This window comes from Crotalus tigris, unplaced genomic scaffold (assembly GCF_016545835.1).
Source record: "Crotalus tigris isolate CLP2741 ecotype Arizona unplaced genomic scaffold, ASM1654583v1 scf7180000017666.27876245, whole genome shotgun sequence".
NCBI lineage: Eukaryota > Metazoa > Chordata > Lepidosauria > Squamata > Viperidae > Crotalus > Crotalus tigris.
The window spans coordinates 5383056-5395570 of record NW_024096551.1 but is presented as its reverse complement, the minus strand read 5'-3'; the positions used below and the strand labels follow the sequence as shown (position 1 = coordinate 5395570).

The window sequence follows — 12515 nt, the reverse complement described above, 5'->3', positions numbered from 1 at the left end:
AGAAGATGGTAGAGGACAGGAAGACCTGGAGGAGCGTTGTCCATGGGGCCATGATGGGTCGGACACGACTTCACAACTAACAATATAGATCATTACCCAACATGTATTAAATACCTAAGCATTTATATAATACTTACTTTTTTGCTCCATTTCTTTCATTTCTTCAGGAGGAATTTTTAATTTGTCAATATGTTCTCTTACAACACTTGCCCATTTTTGTAATGAGTCTAAAGCAGTCCATGGTTTAGACATATCTACTACCAGCATAATTAAAGTATCCTTTAGAGAGATGGCTTCTATAGCAAATTTGAGCAGGCCTTTATGGTACAGATCACCATCCAAAATCCATACGTTACATCTTGTCTGATCTAGAAACAAAGCAAAAGTCAAGTAGCACATTAACAGAAATTATAATAATAAACCATAGATCTATACATCATAATTATGATTACACTGAATTTTAATAGCAAATATTTTCTAATTTTTTTCTTACAAAAGAAAACATGGTAGTACCTTTCATTAAAAATAAGATCTGATCAAATATATTTTAAGTAGTTAGAACTAAAAACTTCATTATGATTCACAATGAAATAGTTTTTGTTTTGTTAGTAGGAGTATGCAAATCTGCAAAATGTTAGGTGAATTTTGACACTGGCTTTTGTTTGAAAAAAAAAGACAAAAACAGGAAAAAAGAGACAAAATAAAAACAAGTAAGAAATACAGGGATTGAAGGAAATGGCACACTTTAATGTAAAGCTCAGTATGAAAGTTAAACAGTTGGGAAAATAATTAGAAATGTTGGGGGAAAATGATGCAGAAGTTATAGGTCTGTGATGGCGAACCTATGGCACACATGCCACAGATGGCACGCAGAGCCCTCTATGTGGGCACCCGTGCTGTCGCCCCAGTCCTAGGCCTTCAGCTGGGTTTTATAAAACCTTTTTGCTTTAGGCCTCCACCGCCGTGTGCAAAAATAAATCAATCAATTTCAACTTCTCTTGGGGAAAAAAAAGATCTCGCAAAGTTGGAATTGATTGATTGAACTATTTAGTTCCATCCAGTCTGCTGTTACCACTGCAGCCACGCCCACCCAATTGGCCACACCCATCCAATGAGTCACGCCTACCCAACACCCGACAATAATAAGTGGGTTTTGGGTTGCAGTTTGGGCACTCAGTCTCTAAAAGGTTCGCCATCATTGTTATAGGTTATAGAAGTGCTTTTGGGAACAGAAAAAAATAGCAAGTAGCAGTCATTAAAGAGAATGAAAATTTCTTACCTTGCATAGTTACCTTCAACCAGTCATCACGTTTTCTATATGTAAACCATACTTTCAAAATTCACTTTATTTTCTTCCCTACCAACTCCCATAGATATGCAGAGAGCCTAATACATAATAGATATACTAAGGCAGTATATCTGCCTTAGTATATAATAGATATACTAAGGCAGCAGTCCCCAATATTTACAGTTTGATGGCCTGGTGTGTGTGGGGAAACCAGCTCGCACAAGCTGAGTTCTGCACGAACATACATGCTGGCTTGCCCTTTGCGCAACTTGAACTGCTCATGCATGTGCGCTGGCCAGCTGCTCACACGGCCCAGTTCCAAACAGGCCACAGCCTAGTAGTAGGCCACAGTCAGGGGGTTGTGGACCCTTGTACTAAGGAATATTTTATTTAATAGTTGTTGATTAATGAAGATGACACACATTTTAAAATATGCAATGTACCCCAAATAACAATATAGCATATTCATGTCTCAACTGTTCTTACCATCTCTATCTTCATCATGAACATTTAGGTACAGATATTCCATTCCTCTTCCTTTCTTGTATTCCTCAATTCCTTCAAGTTTTCCAATTAAGCTAGTTTTACCTGCTCCATCTTCACCTAAATTTAAAAAAACAAAAATTGAGCATTTATTACCATTACTTCTAATATATATTTCACAAGAGTTTACAGAAGCATAACGCCTTCTACAGCAAAAATAGTTTTCGTGTTAGATACTAACAATGATAAATAAACTTTTATATATATTACAGTCCACATTTATTTATTTATTTTGTGGGATTTATATACCGCTTTAAGTGCAAGCACTCTCTAAGCGGTGTACACCAGTAAGCAATGTATATATATATTTACATTGCCCCCAACAATCTGGGTCCTCATTTTACCTACCCCGGAAGGATGGAAGGCTGAGTCAACCTTGAGCCGGTGAGATTTGAACCGCTGACCTGCTGAACACAGTCAGCTAAAGTGGCCTGCAATACTACACTCTAACTCAGTGGTTCTCAACCTGTGGGTCGCCAAACAACGCAGTCTGCCATTTTTTTCCCCCTTTTCCTTAGATGTGCTACTCCCTTTTATTTTATTGGCTTTTGAAAGCCAATAGAATAGACCAGTGGTTCTCAACCTGTGGGTCGGGACCCCATTTGGGGTCGAACGACCATTTCATGAGGGTCGCCAAACAACGCAGTCCGCCATTTCCCCCCTCCCTTTTCCTTAGCTGTGCTACTCCCTTTTATTCTATTGGCTTTTGAAAGCCAATAGAATAGACTCTCTTGAACAGAGTCTAATTCTATTGGCTTTCAAAAGCCAATAGGAATTGTCCAAGGCTGTCTCTTCCCTGCTGAGCCCACCAAAAGTCCCATTCTGCAAACGGTGTTGCATCAGTTGAGTAGTCCTCGACTTACGACTGGTTAAGTAGTCCTCGACTTATGACCGGTTGGGGGTCGCGGCATTAAAAAGGTTGAGAACCACTGCTCTAACTGCTGCGCCACCTCGGCTCATATATATATATATATATATATATTACATTTCTTCATGCTCTCCATCTTTTATCTTTATTTCTTATATTTTTTGGTTTTATTATTTCTCATCACAATCAATCAAAGGAATAATAAAATCAAAAAATATAAGAAATAAAGATAAAAGATGGAAAGCACGAAGAAATGAAGAGTCTCAATATCCCTTGATGATGTTCTTCACTGCTCTTTTAAATAGCTGTCAAGTGGAGCCATCCAGATCTTAAGTGGAACCTTTTTCTAGAAAGCAAACATAAGATAAAGAAGGTATTTATTTGACTGGAGAATACTAATCTTGCAGGATTGAAAGAATTGGGTAGATATTATGGAAGACTCAAGTAACTAAACTCTATGCTACGTAGGACTTTATAAATAACAGCCCATCCTTTGAAACAAGCAGCTTGGCAAAGCAGAAATATTACATGGCATACAAGGCATGCCCACTACTGCTCACACCACTGCATTCTGGAAAACCTAATGGTTTTCAAGGGCAGCCCCATGTAGGGAGCATTGCAACAGTTATCAGATGATTAGAACAAGTCTGACTGTCTAATGGGCCTCCTGATCTATGAAAGGATGCAACTGGTGCATCCAGATGGAGTTGTGCAAACACTTCCTGGCTACAATTGACACCTGCTTTTCAAGTAGGAGCTGCAAGTTCAAGAAGACCCCCAAATGTATACCACCCCATCTAAAGTCAAAGATGGCATATCATCAGATTTGGGAAGTCCAAACACCCACATCTGGCTAAAATTGAGTCAAAGACGGTCCTCCTGATCCATACCTGAGAAGAGAAGAGAAAGGATTTTTTTTTCTTCTAAAGAGGAGATCTGTATGTCTGCTGTACCCATATACAAATCCTATATCTCAAAAGATAGTATACTACATAGTGTTTGAAATTTTTTTAAAAAGCTGACTTATGGATATTATTTCAAGGCTACTATATTGCTACTGTAACCCCAATATGGTAGTTAAGTAGGAAAAGGCATGAGTCTAGTTAAGGAGCATAGGAGTGGCATGGAAGGATGGGGAAGGCCTGGGAAGATTGGTCCAGGCATGCATGAGCCATATATAGGAGGATGCTACGGGAAGAAGAAAAGTGGGAGCAATTTACTGGAGTGATTTGCAACCTTTCCTGCTGGCTTCTACATTGAGATTACTTATGGGAAGCTGCTAGGAAAGGAAGCAAATGCCTAAGATTCAAACTATTATTTACTGTTATTATTAGATTTCTATCTCGCTTTAAAAAAAAGATCAACTAACTGAAGCAACCAAACATACCTAATATTCATGTCTCTTATTTTCTGTACAACAATCCTGTGAGGCAAATTGGGCTGAGACACAGTGTCTGATCAGTCATGCAGCCGGCTCTCATGCTTAAGGGAGGTCTAGAACTCACAATCTCCTGGTTTCTAGACAAGCAGCTTACTCACTATACTACACTGACTCATATTCCAGACATACAGATTCTTTTTTCAGTTCCAGTTCTCTTTCTGACATTCTCTAAAAGTCCTCCTCATATAGTTGACTGACATTGCAGAACAGCAGTCAACAAGATACAAATGTCTTAGAGCATGGCTTTTCAACCGGTGGTACGTGTACCACTTGTGGTACACAGCCCTGCGTAGCCAAGTGTAGTGGGGGAGGGAAAGAGCCAGCGCAGGCAAGGACTTAGTGTGAGAGAGTTCTCTGAAGCTGCAGAACAGCTGGGGCAAGGCAAAAGCCCCAGGCTCACTTCTGGCTCACCCTCCCCTATGAGAAAGGAGGAGGGGGCGGAACCAGGAGAGGCTATAAAAGGTGGCAGTTTGGGCGCGAGTGGGAGAGAGAAAAAAAGAAGCAGCCTTGGCAGGAGGTGGAGTCAGCTCTAGCTGCACCAAAGGGGAAGGAGGAGGGTGGAGGGGAGAGGAGATCAAGCAGGCCGGCCATGAGCCAATCTACAACTTCTGTGGCAGCCACCTGTGCTGGCAGCAACAAACAGGCAAGAAATACAGCAGGGGAGGGGTTGCCCTCCATGAGGAATGAAGAAAGGTAGCATCAGCTGGAGGTGAGACACAGAGTGAGGGAGATGGAGAGTGGAAGGATTCTTATGTGCTTTTGTGACTTTGAAGTTCTGGGATTTGTGCAATGAGGGCTTTGTATTCTTAAGGAGTGTTTGGCAATTTCTGTTTGGCTGATGGCTGATGTCTCCTGTTAGCTTCTATTGCTCTGTTATTGTTAGCTGTACGTTTTGCTGCAAGGGATTTTGAAGTATTTTTCTCCTGAATGGATTTTGTCTGTAGCATTCCTTTACTTATGAATGGAGCCATTTGGGGAGTCTGCCTTAGCCAGCAGTCGTATTTACTATATATTTTTTTCTTCCTTAAGTGCTGGCTGCCTCCTTAACTTCCCTTTCTAGCCATAGCTAATTCTTAAAGGGGAATGTGCCTTTTTAAGCTAGTTCACTCAGCAGCTTGTCTTTTCTGTCTCTGGAGGCTTTTCCTTGTTTGATGAATATATGGAAGAGGGAAAATATGGGGGGTCAAATTCTTCCTTCAGAAGGAGGTGGGAATGAGAAAGCGGGAGGCAGGGAAGGAGGGAGGGAGGGAAGTCCCACCTTAGCACTTGGCTACCAGCAGCCCTGCCATTGACTTTGCTTGTCAAAAGGTTGAAAAAGGGGATCACATGACCCTGGGAGACTGTGACCATCATAAATATGAATCAGTTGCCAAGCATCCAAATATAAATCACATGACCCTGGGCATACTGCAATGGTCATAAGTATGAAAAATGGTCATAAGTGCAATTGCAACTTTGAACAGGTTTTTTGGTTTTTTTGGTCATCAAATTTTTGACACCTTGCTAGGTGGTACTTGAATATTGCCATATCCTAAAAGTGGTACAGTCGGTGAAAAGGTTGAAAAGCCCTGTCTTAGAGAATGGGGGATTAATATACAATATAAGGATGCGTACATTTCTCAGAATGTCAGGTAAGACTATTTAACGTGTAGATAAAATATCAAATATAAAGAGGTGATATGCTTTTGAACTGACATTTTTATCAAGTAGCTTACTTCTGCATTCCATATTCATTTACTTGATAAACATTTATAACTTATCTTTTAGAGTACAACTCCCAAAAAAGGTCTATGGAACAAAATACGAAACAATTAAAACCAAATTTGCATTAGCCAAAAATAACAAAGTTAAATAAGTTGATTTAAAATAAGTAACAATGTAATACTGTAAAGGATGAGCATTGTAAAGAACTTCTGTATTGGCAGCAGTTTTTGTGCAAGTTTGCAAAAAGTATTACTGTGTTTCCCCGAAAATAAGCCCTAGCTTGATTTTTGGGGTGACGCACACACTGAAAAAGCAAGCTAGACTAGGGATAGGGGTGTGAATCTGCCCCACGCGCCCCGTACCCACTTACCTTGCAGCCAGGCCTCTCCTTGCTGGCCCACTTTTTCTGAGGCCTCCTCTACAGCCAGGTCTGCATTTCTCAGTCACAGGCCTTTCCGGAAGGCCACCGCAGTCAAGAATTCAATCCATAGTTCGGAACTTGGCTGCATAGGCCTTCCGGAAAGGCCTGACTGCAAAATGCAGGCCGGAATGCAACTGTAGAATGAAGCTGCTCCTTAGGCCCCAGAAGAAATGGACCAGCTGGTTGAGACTGTCGGTGCCAAAGGTGAATATAAAAGACATCCCCTGAAAATAAGATCCGGTGCCTCTTTTGGAGACAAAAAAAAAAAAAGACCCTGTCTTATTTTCAGGAAAACACGGTCAAAGATTATCCCAATCTTTGTGGCTTGGCAATCTGGCTGGGGAGGTGGAGAGGGAACTGGGCCACAGGAGCAGTGGGCCGGTACACGCATCTCCATTCACCCAGGACTAAAGAGAAGCCTTTGGGGCACGGTCTCAACTCCTTCAAGCTTCTCCACACCAAAAGCTTTTGCAAAGGGACAGAATGCCTGGAGCAGTGCAAGTTTGCTCAGAAAGCCTTTCTTCCATTTCAAAAGCTTTTGGCATGGAGAAGAGAACCCTTTGGGGATGCTGTCTCATGCTCCTTCAAATTCACCAAGGTTGCCTGATGTTTCAAAAGTGGATTGGGTGTCCTGTGCAGGTAGCCTTGGTGAGTCAGCAAAGCTGAGCAGGGCATGCTTGTGCCACTCAGCCTGCTTTTAGAATATTGGGAGCAGGTAGCCTGGCTGGGAGGGAGAAGGGACCCAGGCCGTGTGAGTGGCAGGCTGGCACATGCGCAGTTCCACTCAGGCAAGAGAGAGGCTTTTGGGGCTCCACAAATGTGAGTGGGGCTGTGCAAGTGGGATTGCACATGCGCCCCAGCCCACCACTCAAGCTACCCAGTTGTGAATAGGCCATGGCCTAGTAGTGGGCTGCAGCCCACAGATTGGAGACACTTGCATTAATAGTTTATCATTACAGATGTCCTTGACTTATAACCACTCATTTACTGACTGTTTGAAGTTACAATGGCACTGAAAAAAATGACTTATGGCTGGTTTTTACACTTATAACCTCTGCAGCATTCCCACAGTCATATGATCAAAGTTAGGGTACTTAGCAAATGGCATGTATTTATAACAGTTGCACTGTTTTGTGGTCGTGTATTCATATTTGTAACTTTCCCTGCCAGGTTCCGATAAGCAAAGTCAATAGGGGAAGCCAGATTCACTTAGCGAACACATTATTCACTTAACAACTGCCATGATTTGCTCAACAATTGTGACAAAAAAGTGGCAAAAATGCAGCAAAACTCACTTAACAATTGCTTTGCTTAGCAACTGAAATTTTGAGCTCAATTGTGATGGTATGTTAAGGAATATCTGTACTTTCCTCCTCTCACTGAGGGAGAGCAATTGACCCAAAATCACCCAACTGGCTTTATGCCTCAGACAAGAATAAAACTCATGGTCGCCTGATTTCTAAAGCCATCACACCAAACTGACTCTCATACCTTCTTGTAAGTTATTCAATATTACTACCTTCCCTATTTCTGAAAAACTGTAGTACATTGCATATGACAGTGATAGGAAACCTTTTAGAGACCGAGTGCCCAAATCACAACCCAGAACCCACTTATTTATTGCTAGAGCTGCATCAGCATTGTGGTGCCCTCAGGGGGGGCATGGGGGCGTGGCCCACTGGGTGGGCATGGCTGTGGTTGTCACGGCAGACTGGGTGGGTGTGGCTGGGGTGGGCATGGCCACCTCGATGTTGCTCATGGGGGGATGCCTGTGGGGGCTGGGCAGGGTTGGGGGAGATTCAGGGGGGTCTCTGGCAGATGGGGCGGTGGGCAGGAGGCCCAGCATAGATGGGGGGAGGCACGCAATCCTGACTAGGGAAGTCATGGCGCCGATGGGGATCTGGCTTTCCTGCTCAGGGTGGCCTTTGGTTTGCTGGACGTGGGCGTACTCTACCACCTCTACTCAAGCTTGCTAGCTGGCTGCTTTGCCTCTTTTGTGCTGGGTGGGGCTGCTGTTCTGGGCAGCTGTGGCGGCCTAATGGACCTGCGCAAGCTGCTAGCAGCAGCACTGTGCATGCCCACAGAAAGGGCTCTGAGTGCTGCCTTTGGCACACGTGCCACAGGTTCGCCACCACTGCATTATATTGAGCCATGGTGGTGCAGTGGTTAGAATGCAATATTGCAGGCTAATACTGCCGACAGTTCAATTCTCACCAGCTCAAGGTTGACTCAGCCTTCCATCCTTCCAAAGTTGGTAAAATGAGGACCCAGATAGCGGGGGCATATGTTGACTTTGTAAACTGCTTAGATTCCTTAGAGAGTGCGGTAAAGCACTGTGAGGAGATATATAAGTCTTGCATGCTATTGCTATTTTAACATTACTATCTACATTAAACAATACAGAAATATTTTAATATTATCCAATTATATTCATTCGATGGCTACAGAATGTATTCACACGTACAGTATTCCACATTATAACAGATCAATAGCTACAGAAGAGCTATTACGGTAGCTTGGTGAACTTCAAAAGCAAAGCAGGATCCGACCTGATCAGTACAGACAGTCCTTAACTTCCATGATTTCTGTAACTGATTCCAGAATGTATGGTCGTAAGCTGGTCATTAAGTGAGTCACATGTGACCCTGCCCAATTTTATGATTTCTTGTGGGAGTTGTTAGGCAAATATGGTAGTTGTAAAGCAAGCAGTATGATGGTTAAGAGAACATCACAATCATTCAATGAATCCATTGAACAAGCAATGGCTGTTTTTGCTGGAAACCAGAAGAAAACCCTGATTTCTAACAAAAAAATGTAAATCATGATCAGAGACAGCAGGACTCTGCAAACAACCACATGCAGGCCCATTGCCAAACATTCAAAATGTTATCATAGACAGAGAAGCCTTTGAGAGAACTTCAAATCCAAGTAGTAAGTAGTCCTGGTAAGGTCCATCATAACTTTGAATATTTGTTGAGCAACCAGTCATAAGTTGAGGACTACCTGTAAAGAGACAGAAACCAGAGCATATACAACCATATATGCTGAATGCTAGATTGCAAAATTATTATTTTAAAAAGCCACTTCCATATGGTTGCCAAATCAATTTGAAGAATACATTATTTTTTTATCTAGTAATTAGAAGCCCAAGTGAGCTCTGTCATTCATCTTTACAGTCAATGTTTTCATCTATCATTTCTACAACTTAAATTAATTACCCTACAAACCATTTAAAGTAGCCATTTGAAAGCTAACCGAGAAGGGTCTTGATATCCAAGTTTGTATTTCAAGAAACAAGTTTACTGCCTCATCAAAATAGAAAACTTCCAACAGTAAATAACACTGATTATTCTAGAATCTAGGACTTTATGAGGCTCCTCACACCCCAGGACATAATTGCTGGTTCAGATAAATCTTGACAACCTCAAGTATCAGTTACTATCAAGCAATTCAGCTATTTGACTTCTATTAATAGCAAAAAAGAATGTTAAGATAATAACTAACATCTAACAGACAAAAGTATTAAAGCGTATAATGTATTAAACTTAAAGCATAATGCTGATAAATCATTATCATATTTGACAGGTCTTAGACAAATACACAAAGCCTTTTTTCTCAGCTTCCCAATAAATCAAGACATATGAAGACCACAAATCAGACCCTAAAAAACAGTGTTAACATTTACTTCATACATACTGCTGTTTCAGGAAGACAAACACGCTCCAGTGATGCATTTGCATTTAACACAAGAAAATCTGTTCTATCCTGCGAGGGGCCGAGGATGAGGACGAGGACGAGAAAGTAGGATGAAAGATCAGTGTGAATCACTGGCCGCATCCACCTCTTCCTTCTACACAAGCGGCGTTCTGAAGGAAGCGTGAAGCGGTCCAGCCCCCTGATGAATAAGGAAAAGCCAGGAGAGAATAATCCAAGCACAGAATAAGCAGGAAATAGAAGGGACCACTCACCCAACAGCACGACGTTTTTCCCAGAAGGCAGTTTAGATCGGGAACGAGTGGACACCTCGCTGAGAATGCACGACCTGCCGCGAAACAAGGAGAGCGATGAGGAAGGGCAAGGCCTGGGAAGAAAAGGATCCACTCCCTGTCACTGCTGGGCGAAGGATGCGGGAGGGGAGGAAAGGCAGAGCTTTCCTGGGACAGAACATAAGGGATCGGGACGACGGTAACATGACGGAGGACCTTTCAGGCGAGCCTCCCAGCCCCCCAAAGAGGAGTCTGTGAGGATGACCGATGCAGGGGCAGTTGCTGGGCGGTCGAGAAAAGAGGAGAGATCTGGAGCCGGCAAGGAAGAGGTAGATGGGTTAAATTACCAGAGATTCTGTCCATCGTCCTCGTCCATCCCAGCGCGTGCGTCTGCATCGCTGCTGTTACTTGTGCCGAGGGCGGCCGCGGGAGCCCCGTAGCCCGAGCTCATCCCTGCAGAAGAAGAGGAACGCAAGGAGCCGGCTCGCCCGCCCACCACCGCCGCCATCTTCGCTGCGCGCACGCACACTCACAACACCGGGAGGGAGGAGGAGGCGAGCCTGTCCCTTTAAGGACGCCACCGAGCAAATCGTCGTTACTGCTGGCGCCGTCGCCAACTTCGTCACCTTTCTCTTTAACGAGAGGCGAGGCAGAGAGCCACCAGAGCGAGCGGCAACGGCAAGCTCAGAAGCGTGGCCAAAAACCCGGATGTTGGGGCCGAGGCGCGAAGAGAGGGAGGGCTCCTTAGGGCTTGCACGCGCTCGCTTTCTCGCTGCTTCCTCAGTTCTCGCTGTCGCCTTGGTCTGTCGGCTTTTCCGGGTTCCTCTCTTTCTGTCTATCCTCCTTTCATGAGCCGTAGGCATTATATATGGATTTGAGAATAGAAGTTATAGGTCTTTTGCTATAAACAGATTATTTTATTAATTTTCAAAATATGAAATACAGAAATTCAAAGAAAAGTGAAAATAATGGTAAAATAGGGGAGGGAAACGGGAAGTGAAAAGTGTAGGGTAGAGGAGATAAAGAAAAAAAACATTGACTTCTGACTTCTTTTGGTGCAGTAGAATAAGGTATTAACATAAAATCTTAACTTTTTTATTTTTATGTATGCTAACTATTTCTATAACAACAAACCTATCTAATTGGCAAAACCCAAAATCAAAGTTTCATTTTTTTCCCATCTCAAGCACAAAGTACAAAAGTGGTTTCCAAGTAAAAACAAAATTAATTGGGTCCTTTCCCTTAGTCAAAGCAGTCAGTTTAGCCATCTCTGCTAATTCCATCAACTTTTGCAGCCATTTCTCCATTGTAGGAATCACAATGTCATTCCATTCTATGCATAAAGTAATCTTACTGCTGTCAACATATATAACATCAATGTTCCATTTTTTTCAGGTTTTTTGTCTATTAACCTAAAAGAAAAGCCTCTATAGAATAGAATAGAACAGAACAGAACAGAACCTTGGAGGTCTTCTAGTCTAGCCCCCTGCTCAAGCAAGAGAACCTATACCAGTGGTGGCAAACCTATGGCACGGGTGCCAGAGGCGGCACTCGGAGCCCCTCTGTGGGCACCCCAGTCCTAGGCCTTCAGCTGGATTTTATAAAACCTTTTTGCTTTAGGCCTCTGCTACTGTACAAAAAGAAAGGCTCAATCAATCAGTCAATTTCAACTTCTTGCGGGGGAAAAAAAGATCTTGCAAAGTTGGAATTGATTGATTGAACTTTTTAGTCCCACTCAGTCTGCCGTTACCACCACAGCCATGCCCACCCAATGGGCCACACCCACCCAATGAGCCACACCCACGTAGTGGGCCACACCCACCCGACACCCAACGATGCATAAGTGGGTTTTGGGTTGCAGTTTGGGCACTCAGTCTCTAAAAGTTTCACCATCACTGATCTATACCATCTCAGACAGGTGATTGTCCAGTCTCTTCTGAAAATTTCCAGTGATGGAGCACCTATGATTTCTGGGGGTAAGCTGTTCCACTCGTTGATTGTTCTTACTGTCAGGAAGTTTCTCCTTAATTCCAGGTTGCTTCTCTCTTTGATCAGTTTCAAACCATTGTTTCTTGTCTTTCCCTGGTGATTAACCTGACCCCCTCTTCCTTGTGGTAGCCCCTCAAATACTGGAATACTACTATCATGTCTCCCCTATTTCTTCTTTTCTTTAGACTAGCCAAACTCAAGTTCCACAGCCGTTTTTGTATGTTTTGGTCTCCAAGCCTTTGATATCTTAGTTGCTCTTTGAATTTTTTTCAAGG

At 42.9% G+C, this 12515-nt stretch overlaps 1 protein-coding gene across 2 annotated transcripts in view; it reads right to left on the bottom strand.

The window, feature by feature from the left end:
• DYNC1LI1 (dynein cytoplasmic 1 light intermediate chain 1) overlaps positions 1-11744 on the bottom strand; it is a 29547-nt gene extending 17803 nt beyond the window's left edge. The window contains exons 1-4 of one of the 2 annotated variants that reach the window (XR_005555897.1): positions 10599-11744; positions 10234-10307; positions 1775-1891; positions 138-368 (exon numbers count right to left, since the gene is read on the bottom strand). Coding sequence is in view for 1 of the 2 variants with exons in the window: in XM_039336317.1 (XP_039192251.1) it covers positions 138-368; positions 1775-1891; positions 10234-10307; positions 10599-10759 (583 nt within the window). In the remaining variant the exon portion in view is untranslated. The remainder of the gene's footprint in view (positions 1-137; positions 369-1774; positions 1892-10233; positions 10308-10598) is intronic. The other variant, XM_039336317.1, reaches the window with a different exon arrangement.
• Positions 11745-12515: the final 771 nt, after the last annotated feature.